This window comes from Anas platyrhynchos, chromosome Z (genome assembly GCF_047663525.1).
Source record: "Anas platyrhynchos isolate ZD024472 breed Pekin duck chromosome Z, IASCAAS_PekinDuck_T2T, whole genome shotgun sequence".
In the NCBI taxonomy this organism is placed as follows: Eukaryota; Metazoa; Chordata; class Aves; order Anseriformes; family Anatidae; genus Anas; species Anas platyrhynchos.
The window spans coordinates 50,704,312-50,725,784 of record NC_092621.1 but is presented as its reverse complement, the minus strand read 5'-3'; the positions used below and the strand labels follow the sequence as shown (position 1 = coordinate 50,725,784).

The 21,473-nt window shown below is 36.9% G+C and overlaps 1 protein-coding gene across 2 annotated transcripts in view; it reads right to left on the bottom strand.

Annotated features, from left to right (window-relative positions):
- The window catches only part of FBN2 (fibrillin 2), a 193,095-nt gene that overhangs the window by 78,013 nt on the left and 93,609 nt on the right, over nt 1–21,473 (bottom strand). For both annotated transcript variants that reach the window (XM_038170468.2, XM_038170469.2), the window contains 4 exons: nt 13,800–13,952; nt 12,926–12,979; nt 10,123–10,248; nt 7,220–7,345 (listed from right to left, as the gene is read on the bottom strand). In XM_038170468.2, coding sequence (XP_038026396.2) covers nt 7,220–7,345; nt 10,123–10,248; nt 12,926–12,979; nt 13,800–13,952 — 459 coding nt within the window. The remainder of the gene's footprint in view (nt 1–7,219; nt 7,346–10,122; nt 10,249–12,925; nt 12,980–13,799; nt 13,953–21,473) is intronic.

Below are 21,473 nucleotides of genomic sequence, written 5' to 3'. Positions count from 1 at the left end.
TCTAAATGCACAGACTAATATTTTCTCAGTAGCTAGTCATTCTTGGAAATAAACAGTGTTTTGTCTGAAATTTTTAAAGGTAAAATTATAATTTTGTCCGAGTCAGACGCACAGTGAAGAAACATATAGGTAAAATGGTTGAAGTTTGCCAAAAACATTTACAGCTGAAAGTAGGAGATTTTCATGGAAAGCGTCATATGCTTTTAAAAATTGGCAGCTGAACCACACGTCTGCACGTACCCCATCAATGTGCAAGACAAAGCACTATATTGAGGAGAAAGTACTACTATCCAAAACACTTCTTCACTCATATTTAGTATATCAAAAATTCATGAAACTTAAAATAATTCTCATTTATAATTGTAAAATGTAGAAGGTTACTATGCTTATATTTAATTCTCCCTGATACTTAGCAAGTTATTTTTACAAACACATTTTTATTCTAGAAGACACCTTTTCTGCTTTGGGTTTTCAGAGTTAAAAAGAAACCCAAACCTAAGAAAAAATTAGTTGAGGGCCATACCTGAAAGTCAGAATCCCGAAAACTAAAACGAAAGATAAGTGAATAAATGGAAATGGAGGGGCCAAAACATCTAAAGTTCAGCACTTTATGAGAAATGAAGCAGCTCTCCTGATTTCATGGGTTATGTTCTTAAATCTTTGGCAAAAGACAAAGGAGATGAAAGAAGCCAAACTGAATGGCTAGGTGAGCAAAACAGGGAAGAAGAGGAGAATCTGTTGTCTGAGCTGATCACCTTCTAGATTGGGAGAACTGCCTGTGCATTCCAAGGCAAAGTCAGGGCATTTAATCTAAGCCCTTGCTGAAGCCTGTATTGAACACATTCCTTGTCAATACACCTGAGTCTGTCTATCAGGTTGCTGCCATCTACAGGGGACATTTCCATTTCACCCTTTCTTTTGTTTCCAACTCTCTAGTGCAAGCACAAGTTCCTTACTGATCCCACAGACAAATATTCACTTTCCAGTTTCTGGGATGAAAATGACAAAAGCATGTAACTAAGATCAGGGGTGAGAAATGCTGTATCACAGAACCACACTCTTCCTCATTTCATGTTGTCCTTATATAAATGAAGCAATGCTCATCCCATCTCATTTCTTTCTATGGTTTAGGAACAGGGGAAGCAGCTTTCACTGTTTCATTGCAGTTTTAGGATATGCACATATGGAGGCATTAATCTGTGGTTGTTTCTAAAATGATCTTGTTACCGTACTCTGGGTCCCCAAACCTGAAAATATAGTTTGCTAAGTTCTGCATTTGACGTGCTTCAGCACCATGTCAAAAAACAAACAAACTAACAAATGGAACAGAAAGAAACTAAAAACAAACCAAGAACTTCTCTAAGCTCAGTGTTTTATGTATTAGCATGTTTATAATATTGCACTGACTACTCCCCAAAACCACCATTCAGAAAAAAAAAAAAAAAAAAGGATGAATGTACTTCACCAATAGTGCTTTGCTGAATCAGGGTAAAAAGTATCATACATAGAATGTAAACAAATTCAAAAATTGTTCCCATACACCTTCTATTAACAATATTAAATGGTAACTTTAAAAAGAGTAAGTGAGAAAATTATTTGATTTAAAATACAATTTTATATTTTAAAATAAAAAGCAAATGGATGAAAATATTTACCAGGGATTTTTTTTAACATTTTTTTCTTAAGTGGGGTGAATGTACATTGTAAATGTCACAGAAACAAAAATTGAAACAGTTCACTGTACATTCCTGGAAATAAACTTCAAAGCACATCTGGTTTACATTTAACTAGTTATGTCACTGGAAACACAATCTAAACCACAGAGCTTGTTGTAAAAATCTCAACTTTCACAGACTCTGAAAGCTTAAACAACTCTCCCACTCCCCGCAACAAATTGATGAAAATTTTCAGTTGAACTACAAATGAAAACAGTGTATGTTTTTTTTGTTTGTTTGTTTGGTTTTGTTTTTTTTTTCACAGTTACTGATGACATTTATACTAATTAAAAATATACTAGTGAGTAATAAGCATCAGAGCATTTTCAGAGCATAATATAAATCTTCTGGCTATAGCAATCTTCTACAACTAGTGAACCTGTAACTCCAAACTGAATTTCTTAGTGTTTCTTTGAAAACAGAATTTGGACAAAAAGAGATGAATTTATTCCTCAAACTGCCAACCCGCTCAACATTAGAAAAAATGTAATACATTTAATAGGTTTTATAGACACTTCTATGCCAAACCACTCCTGAATCTTTTTGTGCCTGATCAGCTAAATCTAAACTTCGATCTAACTAAAATATTCAAGATGGAGATGACAGATCCTTCATAACCTATGTGTGTGATTTCATGTATATAACACCGTTGAAGGAAACTGAAAATCCTTCAGAATGTGTAGCACAGACAATATAAAATTAAAATTACTTTAGGCTGGATTACACTAAAATAACTATGGCCAAAAAACAAACAAAACTGGAGTTTTAGTATTTGTTTTGTTTTTTAAATGAGAAAGTGAGAAAGTAGGATTTTTTTTTTTATATTAATAAAAAGTTCTATTATTTTATTCCCACATTCATGCCCATTTATGCACTCATTCCTCTGAGTTCAGTATACATGCAGCATTATGAAATAGAGCCCAAGGATGCACAGGAACTAATATTTTATGGAGGAAACAGATCCTTAGATGAATAGCTAAAAAATGTATTGTGAACATTTCCACATTAAAAAAAAAAAAAAGAAACAACAGATTAAATGCATTAATTAATTAACCTCTTTCCAAACTCAGCAAATCAAAAAGCCACCAGACAGAAACATGATCTGCTGTACTTATGTACCTTGAATGATCAACTCAGGAATTCTTTTACGATAGCATTGATTTTAATTTACATAACTACCTGCTCAAATAAGTCACTTTAAGCCACAGTTTTCTGCCTATGGTTCAGGCTGGCTCATGTTGTGAAATGTCTCACTATGTGTATTGCTAGGCAATTGTCACAAGCACTATACCATGCTAGTTCCCTGTTCCTATTTTCAGATACGACTCATAAACGATTAATTTAGGGAATGTACCTAGCTCCTTAAGATAAAATCCAAAAGCAATTTTATTTTTTTCACATTTCTTATAAAAATGAGCTAAGATGCTCTTAAGATGAGAGAAGCCTGCCATTTAGATTTATACTAGAACTTTCCTGTAAACTTGATTTTATCTTAACTGTACTATTTTTTGATATTATGGTTTAGCAGTCAATACCAGCTAGCAATGCTATCTAATCAAATCACCCACACTCAGTGAACTATTAATTCAAATGAACCAGTGAATTAATCTCCACACCAGAATAACTCTCCCTCACGCTCTTCCCCACTTATTTCCCCCAAAATAATAGGGACATAGTGAACTCCCAGATGTCATTCACTACATTGTGATCCCCAAAACCTGTGCAAGAGAAAGCACATTGGAATGGTCACAAGGATGTCCAGAAGATAGGAAATCCATTTGGATCCCTTTTTTCCTACAGATGTTGTGTCTCAATGCAATCATAAATCCACTTTTTTACTTTTTTTTAGTCAATTTGACTCGATTTGATTTTTTTTTTTTATTTGGTCAATTAAGCCTCTCTATTACTCTTTCTATGACCATTGCTATTGCTATTGATGTTAAAATACAAATTTAATTTTACATTTGAAAATCTGGATACATTATTATTTGAATAATTGTGCTAGGTTATTTACATTCTGCCATCTCATTCATCTATATTTTGGTCAGTGTTATGCTTTGAAGTTGATGGTCTTTCCATCTTGTTAATTAACATCTTCTTTTGCTATACTATTCTGTTTTTTTCTGCGTAGGAGATTTTTTAAGAAACATGCACATGAAAAACACGTGATGAGTGACTGAGATGTTTTCACACATAGAAACGCAACAAATTAGACAGACTGAAGACAAAATCTCACCTGAACACTGTGAATAGATACTAAGCATTAAGACAATTTAGCACAGTGTGCTATAAATCAGTGGGGGTATTAGAGGCCTAACCTGAGCAAGTGCTACTAATTTGTAACATTTAAGGAGGGTAGAAATTTTAACTTTTAAAAGTGGCCTGTGAAACACACGTGTACTGAAATATAAAGAAACATGATTCCTTTTGAACAGAAGAGGTGAAGAGGTGAATGATTTGATACTGCCAGAATTTAAACCATTTCATTAGATGTTTTGAGTGTAAACACATGCTCACTTTCCAAACGGTTGGAGACATTCAAAATGCTATTGCCCCCATGCTGTTTGCTTCCACTCTTCTGCTGAAAACCGGCGAAGAGCACATGGGCCTTCCTCACCCGCTTCAGCGTAAAGTTAGCTCATCCAACATACACTGTGAATGAAATGGTTTAAGTTAACCTGACTGATCTTACACAGCAAGAATAGATTAAAGAGTGCTTCCACTTTCCATTCTGTATGTTTGCTTAGCTGTGTAGCAGTAACTTGTGGCTGATCAGTAATAACAGGCAGCTGAGGACAATAATGCCTTCCACTGCTTCAGATAAATCTGGAAGATGATATTGGTTCATACAATAGATATTCCAAAAGGATTATAGCTTCCGCGACAATCATTCAAACATAAGACTATTTTACTACGAAAAACTTGGTAATCATAACAATACTGAGATTTATAGATTATGGAACCAAATAAAAAAAAACAATACAAGAAACAAGTAAAATACTGCTGCTCTGAATGCTAATTAAAAAAAGAGACAAAGGTTTCTATTTCAACTCCTCTTTTGCAGAGCCTTGCTTGGAACTGTTTTATAACAGTGTGGCCAGCAGGTCTAGGGAAGTGATCGTCCCCCTGTACTCAGCTCTGGTGAGGCCACACCTCAAGTACTGTGTTCAGTTTTGGGCCCCTTGCTACAAGAAGGACATCGAGGTGCTCGAGTGAGTCCAGAGAAGGGCGATGAAGTTGGTGAGGGGCCTGGAGAACAAGTCTTACGAGGAGAGGCTGAGGGAGCTGGGGTTGTTCAGCCTGGAGAAAAGGAGGCTCAGGGGCGACCTTATCGCTCTCTACAGGTTCCTTAAAGGAGGCTGTAGTGAGGTGGAGGTTGGTCTATTCTCCCATGTGCCTGGTGACAGGACGAGGGGGAATGGGCTAAAGTTGCTCCAGGGGAGTTTTAGGTTGGATGTTAGGAAGAACTTCTTTACTGAAAGGGTTGTTGGACATTGGAACGGGCTGCCCAGGGAAGTGATGGAGTCACCATCCCTGGAGGTCTTTAAAAGATGTTTAGATGTAGAGCTGAGGGATATGGTTTAGTGGAGGACTTATTAGTGTTAGGTCAGAGATTGGACTCGATGATCTTGAGGTCTCTTCCAACCTAGAAATTCTGTGATTCTGTGTGATAACCAAAAATTCTCATTAATACTTGCTAGTTGTTACCGGAAAGGACAGCCTTCAGGAATCCCAGGTCCCAGAAACCATGGGGAAAGGCTGGAGCAAGGAACTTGTACCCTTGCTAGAAAAGGATCAGGATGGGGGTAAAAATAAGCAAACTGGACCATTCATAAGGCCATGGGCTCTGATGGGATGCACCTACAAGAGCTGAGGGAACTGGCAGATGTCATTGTGAGGACCCTCTCTATAATGTTGGTCAATCATGGAAACTGGGGGAAGAGCCTGAAGACTGAAGGAAAGCAAATGTCACTCCTGCATTCAAGAAGGCCAAGAAGGATGACCTGGGGAACTACGGGCCAGTCAGCCTCACCTTGATCCCTGGAAAGGTGGTGAAGCAGCTACTCCTGGAAACCATTTCCAGGCACATGACGGAGAAGAAAATCATCAGGACTCACAGATTCACCTAGGGGAAGTCGTTCTTGACCAACCTGATAAGCCTCTCTAAGGAAAAGACCAGCCTGATGGATGAGGAGGGAGCAGTGGATATTGTCTACCTAGACTTCAGAAAGGCCTTTGACACTGCCACCATAAGATCCTCACAGAGGAGCAGTTGATGTATGGGCTGGGTGGGCAGATGGTGAGGTAGATCAAAAACTATCTGAGTGGTCAAGTCCAGGGGTTGATGATCAATAAAGTCTAGTTGGAGGCCAGAAACTTGTGGTGTACTCAAGGGGCGAATGCTGGGTCTAATCCTGTTCAACATCTTCATTAATGATCTGGATGACGGGGTAGACTGCACCCTCAGTAAATTCACAAACGACAAAACACCACAAAGTTGATGAAGGGACTGAAGCACCTTTTTTATGAGGAGAGGCTGAGAGAGCTATGACTATACAGCATAGAGAAGAGAGGCTTCGGTGGAGATCTTACCAACATGCATAAAACCTACCTAATATGAGGGTGCAAAGACAAGGGAGCCAGGCTCTTCAAGGTGGTGCCTTGTGGCAGGACAAGAGGCAATGGGCACCGAATGGAACACACAAGGTTCCTCCTGCACATCAGGAAACACTTTTTTACTGTGCAGGTGACCAAGCACTGCCACAGGTTGCCAAGAGAACTTGTGAAGGCATTGTCCTCAGAGGTCTTCAAAAGCTCTCAGGACATGGTCATGGGCAACCTGCTTTGGGTGGCCCTGTCTGAACAGGGGAGACAGACAAGATCCCTTCCAATCCCAACCATTCTGTAATTTTGTGGTTAGTTTCTGCAGTGTAACATTTTCATTGCTTTAGCATCTGTGTTCATTAGTAATATAGAAAAACAATGTTGATTATAAATTATGTACTGGAAAAAAAAAAAAGAAAAAAAGACGATTTTAGTATCAACCACTAATATACACATCCAGGAACTCTAACATCACATAAAACATCACAAATACCAGAATTTGGTATAGAATTAACAATCAACATAGACTGAAGAGAGAAAATGAAGAAGACTGTGTGATCAAAATTGATGTATTTCCCTAAATGATAAACTGTATTTTCCCACTCTATGATCTAAGGCAAGCATACATTTGACTTTACTTCCACTTCAAAATATCTTGTCTAAATAAAGGAAAATATTTTCACAGAACAATGAACTGACTACTTTGAAGAGAAATTAACTAGCTAGACCCAACACTTTAAAAAACACTGCAGAGAAATTACAAGAGGAATGCAATGATTTATGCTCTATCTTAGTTCTTTCTTTTCATCTTGCTTTTGTCATCACTGAATCTTTTTTGATCATTTAGCTTCAAGGTTATATAATAAGAAATAAAATTATCACACTTGCAGATTTCTCACCTTCACATGTGTCAGTCTCGGTGCTGAACACATAACCCTTTGGACAAGTGCAGCTGTAACTTCCAGGGGTGTTTCGACAGAGCCCGTTATCACACAGCAGACCATTCACTGAACATTCATCAATGTCTGTAACAAGATGAGTTAATACCAATAAGAGCAAATGTCACGAGACACCCTTGTCTCCCCAGCTAGTCCCTCTTGCTTTCCGCAGCAGCAATTAGGTTGCCAGATGTGCAGTTATTTACAATGACTAAGAAAAGAAAAATGCCAATTCCTGTTTTCAAAAATCTAATTCTTGTTTCTAAAAATTCTATTTTCCTTTTAGTTTTTCATTATCAGGCTTTATAAACAGTTCATAGTTAGTCTTACATTGATAATTATATTTTCGTGGAATGAGCTTGGGAGCTTTGTCAACTGTATGACTATCACCAGTACAACTTTACTGAGGTCCATTTGGTTTTAAAACTTTTTTTTTTTTTTTTAATATATGTATGTACACAAGGATGTGATAGATTACTGTTCTAAATCCTCTTTTATAGGCAATGAAAACTGAATTTGTTATCCATGAAATTAATATATATGTTAAATTGTACAGATGCATGGAAGACATCTTAAGAATGTATATGCACACTACTTTTTGGAAAAAAAAAAGGAACAAGACATCAAGCATACAGAACAAGAAAAACTCATCAATTAACATAATTCCCTACCTTCTTCTAAATATTGGTAACACAAAGCAATCAAACTTCTTCATTTTCATATTATTTTTTAAAAGAAAAAGTAAAAAAATCATAATTTAAATTACTTTCCTATAATCCCTATCACATGCCACAAATTCTTAAATTTATAGAAAGATAAGCCTGATGCTTTATCCTGCTCCAGGGTGTCTCCTGAATTTTCACTGCTTCATTTCCCAAACTTAAAGCTGTAGCTGAAATTGTTCCCATCAATCAACTACCTTTTTAGAGTGTTTAAGTTATAAATAAACAGAAATAATAAGAAAGCAGTATCCTTATAATCTAAAGGTTACTGCTTTCACAAGTACATCACATTTTTGAACCTATGCTTATTAAGTCTGTTAAGATTCAGACAATAAAACCTTTATTTCCCCAGACAATAAATCTGAATTTTAAGTTTTGTAGCCACAAAGAAGCTCCTCAGCTTCTTAATCTAAACTCATCCAATTTTAACTACATAAAGAAGGATGGATTTGGAATTTGATGTTTTCAAGAGCAATAGACTTCAGTTTTGAGCTTTTTGTCATAAAATCCTCTAACACAAATTAGCAGTGTGATAAATATGTTATTTCCTTAGAGTGTCGCTGTTAAACTACAGGTTTGGGCTGTCACCTATTGTGACACACACTGTGAAAGAACAATACAGCTCATGCACCAAAAACACCTGATGCTGACAGAAATGCTAACTGCATTCTGTCTGATGAGGATTTTTATTTCTTGGCAGCTCTTAATATGTATCTATTAAAACTTTTCCACTCTTTATTTGAGTGTTCACAATTAAATTGCATTGTGCAGAACCTCATTAACTAAGAATAAAAGCATCCTCACAGTGAATATGCTGCATTTTAATTTGTATAATTAAACAGACAGATATCTATGCCAACAGTTACATAATTGCATGTATAACTAAACAAGTGATACCACTTGCCATGAAATCAATTTGGAAAATAATATTATGTGAAGTATTTGAAAATCAACCAACCAACCAAACGAACAAAAACCTGACAGATTTTTTTGCAGCATTGCATTTCCTGCCAAAAGGTCTTATTTAGGGCCTTTAGAAAGTAACGAGCTGCAAAATTCCTTAATTCAAGCAGATGAAAAAAACACTTTTACTACTTCATGTTTGCTTTGAAACAAAAGGTAGGAATGTTCAGTTTGAAAATTATATCACACTTAATAGTCCAGGTTTTCCCTACCAAAAATGTTGTGTTTAGTTGATCATACATTACCATGAATAATAAAATTAACTAGATAGAATGTGAAATGTATAATTTAGGTATCTTCTGTTGGGCATTGCCAAACACTTCCAGAAAAACTACATAGAAATTGCAATGGCAGTCTGGTATATATCTAAACCAAACTAAAAGTGACTTTAAAACTAAAAGTTTCTTAATTGAATCACTTCTGTGATTCTGGTGGTGACCGAAAAGAAATATTTTGAAAAACAAAAGACTATCTGTTATACTTCAGTCCACTGTCCAGGCAGGACTTGGGAAATCATAAGTGGGGATCACAGCTTTCTTCTAAAAGCCAAGGCATTTCAGCAATGCATTCTACTGTACCTGTGTAACTCAGGAACATCAAAAATTCCTCCATACTGCAAAAATTGTGCACATATGCCACCAGGTATCATTCATTATGGTAATGACAGCAATCATTATTACATTATTACAATACATTACATTACATTACATTATTTCAATAAAATTACATTTTATTAGGTAAAACTATGATCTTCAACAATTGGCAATTTATCATCCAGCCTTGAATCTAAATGACAGAATCTAAAATGACATATTTTAGATTCTCTTGTACAATAAAATGTAACAGAAACTGACCCATACTTTTGAGAAAAATAATTCTTAATCTACAACAATATTTCCTGCCTACACATCCCAGACAAATACCGTTAAAAAAAAAAACAATGACGACAACAACAACAACAACAACAACAAAAACCATTGCCAAGTAACATAAAAAGATACCAATAAAAATATTGGCTATGCAGTTGCTGAGAAAAATGGACTCAATACAGATTTTTACTGTTTTCATTGTAGCTGTAAAAAGTAGATGTCTTCCTTCTAATCTAAGCTCTACCAATTCAAATTATCATCAATGTAGTCATTAATTATTTTACAGTGATAAATAAATAGAGCAACTTACCCACACAGTTCCTTCCAGAAGGATCAGGCTCATAGCCACTGTTACAATTACAACGATAGCTGCCACGTAAGTTTTCACAAATTCCATTGGAGCAAATATCAGGATCCAATGCACACTCATTAATATCTGTATTAACATAAGACAGAAAACAACCAGACACTGAAACATATGAAAAAAATGAGCTATAGACATGAACATCAAATTGGAGGGAGCATCTGACTTGGTAGAGGTTGAGGCTGTCATTCAAAGCAAGGATATAGCAAGGATGCAGCCAGAAGGCTGAACAAAGGGATTAGTCTTCTCTATTTGACCCTAGTGAGGCCAAACATGGGAAACTGTGTTCAGTTTGAGGCCACCCAATCCAATAAAGATACACCAAGTGACTGGAGAGTATCCAGGAAATGGTTGCAAAGACCATTTGCACCAGAAGGGTGGAGCACATGATGCGTGAAAGAGGCTCAGGGAAATGGGTTTGTTTAGCCATCAAGAGGGAAGATGACAGGGAGATACGATAGCAGTTCTCTGACAATTAATAGGAGGTTCTAGAGGAGATGGAGCAAGATTATTCTCGAAGTTACAGAATAAAAAGGCAAGAGACAACATTCTTAGGATTTACAATTGGGAAAATGTTAATTGAATGCTAGGGAAAAATTTCTTCGCCATGAGAGTGGTTAAGCATTAGAGCAAGCTGCCCGGAGAGGCTGTGGGAACTCCATCCTTGGAAATCTGCCAAACACAACTGGGCAAGTCCTTGAGAAACCTGATTCAACTTTGAAGTTAGCCCTGCTCTGAGCAGAAGGTTAGATTGGATGACCTCCAAACATCCTTTCCAACCTAAATCAATAGAATGACTATGTGTTTGTAAGAATACCTTGATGCAAAATATCTAGCCTGCGCACTTAGTGCCTGTGGTTTAAGGATCTAGGTAAAAAGTTATAATTTATTAGGTGATACAAATACCTTTCCTAATACAGGACTAGTGCATACGTCAATACCACGGCATATTCAGTTTTACAGAAATTACAGTATTCATTGGAAATTTAAAATTTCTCTTGGATGGACAGAATAAGATGATGAATGAGATACATTCCCTAAATTTACAGTCCCATATAGAATTTCTGCTGTAGTTGGAAAATTCCAGAATATTCATATGAACTATAAGAACAGGAACAGACTATTTTTAATATTTTTTGCCTCTGCGGAAAAGAGTTTTTTCAATATTAAGTTATTTCTTCCCATACGGTAAGCCCATTACTTTAAATAGTTCCCTTTCCAAACACTGGAAAGAACAGTAGGGGTGCTGGCCTAGCTGTGACTTCATAAAAAGCTTGTTTTATACTTGCACTGTTCAACTTTTTATAAAGGTCATTCGCTCTTCAACCATAGTGTAGTTTAGATCAGGATATTCTCCATGATTTACATACACTCAGAAATATTTTTTGAAAAAAATTGCTATTCCTGGATTAAACTGAAAACTATGAGACATCTGAAATTTTCATAAGAAAATATGCATTACAGTCATATTTCAGCTTCATGTTTTCTTTTAAGCATAAAGTTTTGTGCAGTTTACTGGGCTTGTTTGTATCTTGTGGGGGAAAAAAAAAAGAAAAAAGAAAAACAACACAAAATCTCATGACTCTGTCTCTCCTTATCAAGTTAATAACAGTACCATATAATATCCTGAGTTGGAAGCGACCCATGGGGATGATCATCTCCAAGTCCTTAAAGTAAATTCTTTTACATGATCCAAATCCCCCTTTTTCTTTTTATATTGAACACAACCGCAAAATTTCTGTCCTCACCTTCATCCATATTCCTTTCATACAAAGAAATGAAGGTTTTGGGCTTCTTAATCACAAGCTAAATATGGGGAGTAGGTATGTGGTGATAGATTGCAGTATAATTAACAATCTATGAATCAACTGAAGGTAAAATTTATATGCCAAGACTTTTCCTGATAAAATGTATTCTCACTCACTCTTGATAATGAGAAAGAACAAGGAAAAGAACACAATCTTATCAGGGATTGGTTGCAGGACCAGTATTTCTCTCCTTTATGAAACAGAGCTGGCAAACATTGACATAAATGGTGGTAGGAGCAGCAGCAATAAAATTGCCTGTAAGGTTGCTGTGCAAAACATACAGAAAATGCTACAGTTTTCTTTAGAAACATAAACAAAAAGGGATTTAATTAGACATGGAATCCCAAAAATTATAGTCTATCCTGCAGTTGGTGGAGTCCATAATTAGTTTTACATTTTCAGTGAGAAATTAGATTTTTTCCATGTCTCCAAAAGAATGTATAACCTCCCTACATGCAAATTCTCACAGTAAGATGCTATTTGTATAACAGCATTATGGTACACTGCCATTATTTCTCCAGGAGATTTAGAAACTATCCAAATGGACTTTGCAGAATTCACTGAAAAGAAAACTGAGAGAATGTACAAAGTCTGTGGATTTCACATTATTTTTAAGTCTGGCAAGACGTTAAAGAAATGAGCTCATAGAAAAGACAAAACTATGCATATGCACTTACTGTACTGAACAGAAACAGTATTTCCTCTAATGTAGTACTGTTTTTAAAAGTTACGTATGCTGTTACTAGGTATAAGGATACAAGGTTAATTTAATTATTCTATTTTAATAATGAAAACATTAAAAGCAAAATATTAGTCTTGAGGCAAAAATACCCAAACTACCTAGCATACCTAAATACCTAGCATGTTACAGAAAAATCTACTTCTGAACATATCTTTATTTTACTTTCAAACATATAGATTAAATAAAATGCGCAACATACCTCGTCCATCCACAGTAATACCTATGCCGCTGCTACAAAGGCCATGGAATTCAGCTACTCAGTTGAAGCAAGAGATGTAAGAAATAAAAATAAAATGTTATTTGCAGTGTTATACTATCTTTAATCCTCAAAATAAGTTTTCTACAATGTAAGTAATAAAATGCCAGTGTTCACATGAAATAACTATCTATATATAAGTTAGCTAAACATGTCTTGTTACATTCCACCCTGAACTTTCCCATATCTACAAAAATGAAATTTGATAACAAGAATGAAATATTTAAGCTACTTCATTATAGTCTCGACAACACTTTCTCCCTCAGCTATTGCTTTCAACCATAATACCAGTATTTCTTCATTTCTTCTAAAATTTCTGCTGTCTCAGAAAACAACACTGAATGGGTCCACTATCCAAGCCCCATCATCTCAATTCTGTTTTCAAGAACTTTTTTTTTTATTATTTAAATCAGTCTCCAAGTGTGTTTAGAGAACTCATTCCTATAAAATACATATTTCCCAAATGAATATGAGATGCACTTTTAAACTAGATTTAACTATGAGATGTACAGATTTATCAGAGATGTCTGCTTATTCTCTCTAAAGCATCAGTAAATTCAGGGACCCAGATTCATTCATAGCATATTTATGTTCCTCCATATTGAATTTTTCAGTCTGGCCATTTCTGAAAGGAGGTTTGCCTCAAATGTTACAGTACATAAAACTAGAATACCAGACAGTTTGTTTTTTCTTTAAAGAAACCATTTTCAGTGTACTTTTCTATTAAGTACACTATTCATTTCTCTCAAATGCATGAAATAAATGAACAAACTAATATGGACAAGTTTTGTTTTGTTTTTTGAAAGTGAAAATTTACCTGAATTTTTAGCAGGGCAGGGATGACATGGTTCTCCAAAACCGTAGTCAGGATTGGCACAGCAACATTCAGACTTCGTTACAGCACCAGGGAAAGGACGAACACATGCTCCCTTTTTGATTCCTCCATAGCATGTGCTACGCATATGAGTATCTAAGAAAGGACATGCAAAGAAATAATTTATTTCCTTAGGCTCTAAGTGAAATGGAAGTATATTATCTGTGGAAGGCATCTGGGGGTGCTGGTGACAGTAGGCTCAGCATGTGCCAGGCATTTGAGGATGCATTAAACACAGCATAGCCAGCCAGTCAAAAGAGGTGATTCTTCCACTGTATTTACTGTTGGTGCGGTCTCACCTTCAACATCATGTGCAGTTCTGGGCTTCACATAGAAAAAGGATGTTAAAGTACTTGTAAGCAACCAGAAAAGGGGCAACAAATCTGTAAAAAGGTCTGGGGGGCATGTCCTAGGGGGAAAAGGATGAGGACACTTGGGTTGTACAGTCTGGGAAAAAGGAAGTCAACAGGTGACCTCAGGTCTCTCTGCAAATTCCTCAGGAGGGGAAGGGAAGAAGTGAAGAGCTGGCCTCTGCTCCCTGGGAACTGATGACAGGATGGGTGGGGAACGGTGCCAGGGGGACATTAAGACAGATTTCTTTAGTATGAAGGTGGTCAAACACTGGAACAGGCTTCATAGTGAGATTGTTGATGCCCCCATGCCTGTCTGTGCTCAAGAGGCATTAGAATAATGCCATTAATAACATGCTTTAACTTCTGGGTAGCCCTGAAGTGCTCAGGCAATTGAACTCGATGATCTTTGTAGGTCCCATCCAACTGAACTAGTCAAGTCTATCTCAATCAGAGCTAAAAAAATTTGTTCTACGAAATGGTTACATTGCCTACAGCTGCATTGCTCTGATAAAACAATCCTGATGGCATCAAGACCAATTCTCAAAACAGTTCTTCGAGTATTCTCCAGAGCACTTTAAAACCACCTAAACAAACTAGTTTGTTGTGGGGTAACTTAGAATTCCATAGGACCCAACAAAGATGACCTCCACATGAGAGCTGCTTTATGTATCTATCAACACCTATCTCAATAAGAAACACAGAATAGTCTTTAATCATCATGTCATGCCTCAACATTCCCATTGAGAAGGACTGCAACCATACCCCGGTGACACAGATCTTGCATTTACTTTTGGAATGGTGTCTCATGTAATAATCTCACCAGCAGCCTGGGTAACCTGGGAGGCTACATATTTCCAATAGAGCATAGCCTCTTACTGTACATACCAACTGTGAACAGAAATGCTGTTTCAGCAGATTGTTCAAACCATCATATATATATGAGATTGGTAGTCTTAATAGGATTATACATAACCTGGCACCAGTGCTGGATAAACATTAGGATATCAGAGGTCATACTACCTGGCCAGCACAAGTGATTGGGCAATTTCCACATATGGTTAAAGGATGTGAGGAAGCAGCACTATTTCCTTGAGTAAGAGAATTTACAGGAGGTTTGTGATTAAAAAGCCACTATGGAAATTAGTTCCAGCTCTGAGGAGAGGACTGGAAATGACAGCTGTGACATACCACCACTCACTATAGAAAGAAAACAGAAAATACCTGGAAGGTCTCCAACCTTGAAAATAATGCTGTAAAAGACAGAAGACAAAATATACAGGAGAATCATACAGTTATATATATATATATACATATATATATATATGATTCTCTTCACCGTGTGCACATTGTCAGTCTTCCAGATGATTTATTCATGTAAATCATGACTGAACCTTGAAGAGCAATAAGATGCCTTGGCAGTCCTTCAGCCCGACTTTACAGGTAAAACCAACTTTTGCTGTGCTATACTTAACCAAGAACTGTAAGAATATCTCTTGGACCGTTTTTTGTGCATTTTGTTTCTGTTGTTGGTTGGAAAGTTGTTTTTGGTTTTGTTTTTTTTTGTCATTTTAGAGTTATACGTCTTTTGTATATATATATACATTTGCTTATAGGATAATATTGTCTATCTTCCAGCAAGAGCATGAGTGGACAGTCCATCTGAATGTGTAGTTGAAAACTGCGGGATACAGACAGAATAAATAGTCTTTAGTTTTGATTCCTATACCTCTATAAACCTTTGCTAGAACTACACAAATACCTTTTTTTTTCAGGTTTCTACAGACTAGTCCAGACTTCATTATATTCTCTGTTGATCTCCCAGTAAAACTACAATACACCATGGTCTGGACATGAGTCTAGATGTGCTTAGACCAAGGAGGATCTGGGGGAATCCAGATAGATGTCTACTTAAACGCGTCCCCAGAACAACAGAAAAAAGTTACATGAAACTATATGTTGAATATCCTCTGCCAATTCCAATAAGAACTGGCAATTCTTTATGTGTTCTGCCTGCTCTTTGACTGCTGTAAACTGGCTCATACAAAAAGGCATAGCCTGTACATAAATGTTTTCTCTTGCTTTTGGTCTCCCATGGAACATACAGTTCTGGAGCACAGCTAAATGTGGCCCAGATTCCAGGACTTATTGCTTGCCAAGAGTCTAGGTGAAGCCAGTACAATTTGCTTGCACTTGACAGCAGGAAAAGATTTTTATGCTTGACAATGATAAGTGGTATTGCACAAGAAAAGCTGCTTATGTACCCTGCAGAATAATTAGTTTCATCAATAACACCCCTAAAAAGTCTAGATGCCGTACTGCCTTGCTCTGTCTTGAATAAAGCAGTTTCAGTTTTTGTCCTCTCACAGAATTTTCTCCTAGTTATGTGTCTGGTAGAGACTGAAGAAGCAGTTTCAAGGGGAGGAAATGGCACCAGTGGAAAATTGCAGGGGGAGAAAAGATTGGCAAGTGTAGAAGAAATACTCAATAGGAAGGTCTTTAAAACTGTGAAAGTGGGAAGCAGATAGAGGAAGCTACAGATGTACTGAATGACTGCCCTGCCCTGAACAACTCCCCACTTGCAGGGAGCAAGTGTTCTTTCACATAACACAATGTTTTTAAAGAAGGTCAGGGAACCTGTGTAGGATTGCCTTGCTAATTATAGGTAAACAGTCTTATCTACACAGCCAGTGATTCACAAAATCTGTGCAGGAGAAAGAACCAGGCTTATACCTCATGAACCTAAACGGCAATACTATGTCTGTTTGTCTCATGCTGATGGCAAGGATGAGGACAGCCACTGCTGTGTCTGTTCATTAGTTGCCTGAGGCAACTCACCAAGCTCAAGGTCCCCGTGTCCCAAGAGTTCTGACCATGAACCTTATTGATGGACCTGTGCTGCTCCCCAAGTATAGTTTGATCAACCTTGGGCTACTAATTTCAGAATGCTGGTGTCCTGATTCTGTCTGGGACAGACTTACTTTTCTTCCTAGCAGCTGTGTTTTGGATTTAGGGTAGCAATAATGCTAATAACACACTGATATTTTAGTTGTTGCTGAACAGTGTTCACATAGTCAAGGATTTTTCAGCTTCTCACACTGTTCTGCCAGTGGGAAGGCTGGGAGTGCACAGGAAGGTAGGAAGGGACACAACCAGGACAGCTGGCTTAGATTGGACAAAGGGATATTCCATACTATTTGGTGTCATGTTGAATAGTAAAACTGAGGGAACTGTCTGGTGACTGGTGGGAGATGCTGCTTAGGGAGTGGCTGAACATCAGTCGGTGGGTGGTGAGTAATTGGATTGCGCATTGCTTATTTTGTTTATTCCTTTATCATTATTATTGTTTTCCTTTCCTTTTCTGTTCTATTAAACTGTCTTTATCTCAGCACATGAACTTTTACCTTTGCTTCTTTTTTCTTTTTTTTTTCTGATTCTGATTTCTTACCCCACTGAATGGTAAGTGAATGGTAAGATGTAGTGCTTAGCTGCCTGCTAAGCTAAGCCACAATAATCCTTTTGATGCCCCATGTGGGACACGAAGGGTTACCATAATGACAAATTTGGCCACAGTATGCTAAAAAAAAAAAAAAAAAAAAAAAAAAAAAAAAAAAAAAAAAGTAGTTATAAGCATGATATCAGTTTAATAGCTGCTGGTCACAATTTTGAATTTTTTGCTCTTGGAGTTCTGTTTGTTCTCAGAGTTGTGTTGTGCAACACCTTACTCACTAGATGTGTTCACTGGCATGCTGTTTATCATCTCTGGGGCCTTGTTTAAGGATCTCCTTTTGTTGTACTGCATAACACTGGTTTACAATATGATAAAATTACCAGTGGTGATATTAATCTGGTATTTGTACTCATTTGTACTCAACATGCCCCAGTAACGGTCTTCCACATACACAAGACAAAGCAATGGATATGAAAGTCATCTCATTTGTTAAGCAAAAAAACTTCTACTAAGAAGGGAAAGGGGGAAATGGATGATGCAGGCTATCCCAAAGCAGGGCCACCATGAAAACAGGGGGAGGAAGAGTCAGACACTATAAATGAGGCCGTAAACACCCAATCCCTATCCTTAGGTGAGCTATGAGATATGCAAAAAGATTTCAGCCATTGTCCAAGAGAGCACAGTGTTACCTGGATGCTCTGATGCTGGGATAACAGGGCTGGTAGCCAGAAATTAGTGGGCAAGGAAGACAAGCAGCTGGAATCCCTCTCTATGGAAGGGGACATTGCAAAGCGACTGGAAAGAGGGGCACAATTTTTTTTTTCATGCCCTGGATCAGAGCCTAGCATTGGTTTAACTATATGCCTGTTTCTGAGCTTTCACTACACAATTTTCTGGAGGATAGCATTTCTAGACTCAAATTTTGTGTTGAAGCATTTCAACACCTGCAGGTGTTATCACCACTACATTTGCGGTCAAGGTCTGGTGGACCAGTGGTTGACCTATTCTTAGTGAAAGTCACTGCAACCATCCAAATGTCAGAGAAGGCCAAATCATGCAGTGCTCATAACTGACACTTTGGGGCATAGTTCTGCAAAATACCTAAACAGACTGAAATAAAACTTAGCTACTTTGCCCTAGATGGCTACAGCTGTGGGCAGAGATGTGAAATGCAGACTGAATCATAACAAAAAGTACCTCAGTAAAGAACAAACAACACTGCACAAAGCTATAGCCACAGGTCACTGCAAGTTCTGAGATGACACACATACACCCAGAGCCAGCTGAGGTATCTGAGCATGAAGTTGAAGTTAGAAGAATAGCCAAACCTGAAATGCCTGCAAATATTACCTTGGCTCTGAGAAGTTATCTAACTGTTCCTTTTCCAAACATTTGTTCTCCTTTGCTGTAATTTTTTTCCCAAACTTGTATAATATTTTGTAGTTGAGTCTGCCATACTTATTAATATTAAATAAAAAAGCACTTTGTTCTATGAATAGTTCCACTAGAATCAATGTTACTATTCATAAGTAAAATACTGCTTAAACTAAAAGTGAGAGAACTGAACTGTATACCCTTATTTATTTATTAATTTTTGATAATTGGCTGGAACATTTGTGGGATTAGTGTTAAAAGGAAACTGCATGTAACTTACTAATTTTCAGACTATTAATACTTTTTGCATTAATATTTTTCTAGCCATCCGAGTGTCTGAAAACTATTATTATTATGTAGTATATGACAGAATAACCAGAGAATTCCTGTAGCCAACACAGCATGTGTAAATATACATATATATATACACACACAGACACACACAAAATTCTGAACTACAGATTAGCTGTGAAATTCTGTTCTGAAGGTCATGTATAAGGACGTTTTTGTTAGGCACTGTTTGAGATTTCATATTTCACTTTATGCTGGGAATAATAACATCATCATCCTTTTAAAATGAATTTTCCAAATAAATCACAATTTTGCCTTGGGATTTTTGTCATATTAAGAATATTTCCTGTTGAAAATTTAAGCATTCATGGTAAACCTTAAGGATATGTGACATGTGGAACTGAACATTTTAAAATAAAAAGTTTTGTTCACAGGTGATAGCCAACTTGCGAAGCCTTTAGCTGCTAGTACTGTGGCAGCTTTAGGTAAATGGGAACACAGCAAATTGAGCACTGACTTGATTCTTTGCAGCTGTATCACTGACAAGGGTGAAGATGAGGCCAACTAGGACCACAAAAAAAGGTACTGAACAGCTTGTACTCAAATCTGGTTTTGCTGCTGTGCCACTAAGCAGTGAAATTCGTGTATTAAAAACAGTACACCAAGCCTTTTCTCATTGTTTTATATTTTCACTGCTTTTCTTCAAACATTTAATAAACTGGAAGAAAACAAACAACCTGGCTAGAGAAGAATCCTTGTGTTTGTTGGCTCAACCTTTTTAGTATGCTAAAATGCACAAAATTCTCATTTGTTTAAAATAACAAATGCTTGGGATTGAACTGAGAGACTGAAAAAGTGTTTTTTATTAGACTACTTTTTAAGCCATTCCGAGCTTTAAACATGCATATTTAACAAACTGAATTGACGCCAGAAAGGGACAGTTAGCACAGGTACTTGATATGAATGCTTGTACCAGATTTTACTTTCAAGAACTTCTGCCCAATTTAAAACTTTATTTGAAATGGATATTTTTAACACAAGCTTGTAGTATCTCACATCCCTTTGTGTTGAGATAAACTCCAAATTCTGTGATGAAGTCATTTTATTTGGACTCATGCTGATAAGACGTTTAAGTATCCAGCAGCAGAAATTAATTATTAATATATGCAACAATTGCAGAGCTAAGCCAACGGTGCTCTCTGCCTTTACTGATCCATGAACCTGTCAAACACCTTGACAAAATTTCTTACTCTGATCTAATACCAGCTCCAATGGCAGCAGCAGCATCTAGCAAAGACAGGTGTGTACCAACTGAGAAGCTGATGCATTGTGCATCAGCTAGTGGTGCACTTTTCACTCAAGGAAGACCTTATATGCCTATAGGCACATTCCCTTGCTGAAGCTTAACACCATACCTATCTACTTATTGAGCCTTGGGTCATTAATATGCCTGATTATAGATATGTTCATGAGTTAGAGAGAAGACGTTTAGGAGATATAATGAAGGTGATGTTCTGATACGCGAACAAAGGGGAAGATAGAATCTCCTGTGGATTGGCCAAAGCTGGTTTAAGAAACTTTGCAGTATCACAGTCCCTAGTGCAGGCAGACCCATCAGTCTCAGAGATTTCTGTAAAATATGTAATGTTCTCCACCCTTTTTATAAGCAATCACTAGAAAATAATGGATTGAATATGTCTTGTCCTCTACCCTTTTTTCTTTGGGTTGAAAATGTTCTTTTTTCCTCTGGAGAGCTCTAGCCCTGACGCTGTAGTAGAGTTCCTGATGCAGCAAGGTGGAGAATCTCTTTAATGTCAACTAAAAATTTTTGAGCAGATAAAGAGACTGCAGTTCAGATTATGTGACAAAATCTTACTCGTCAGCAGACTAGAAAAGGGTATTCCTCAAGAAAAAAGAGATTACAGGAAGGCTAGAGTTGAGCTTTAATTTTAATTTATAGGAATAACAGGTAAACAAGAGGTGGTACCAGTATGATTTCACAGCTTCAAGCTTCTTGTTTTTTTTTAATGTTAGGAATATTGGATAAATTAATGCAAGATTTCCTAAGAATCAGTAATAATGATACTTGAGTTCACACAAACTATCTATCTAGTTTTTGCCATTTCTCTTGCTATAGCTTCTTTTTTAACA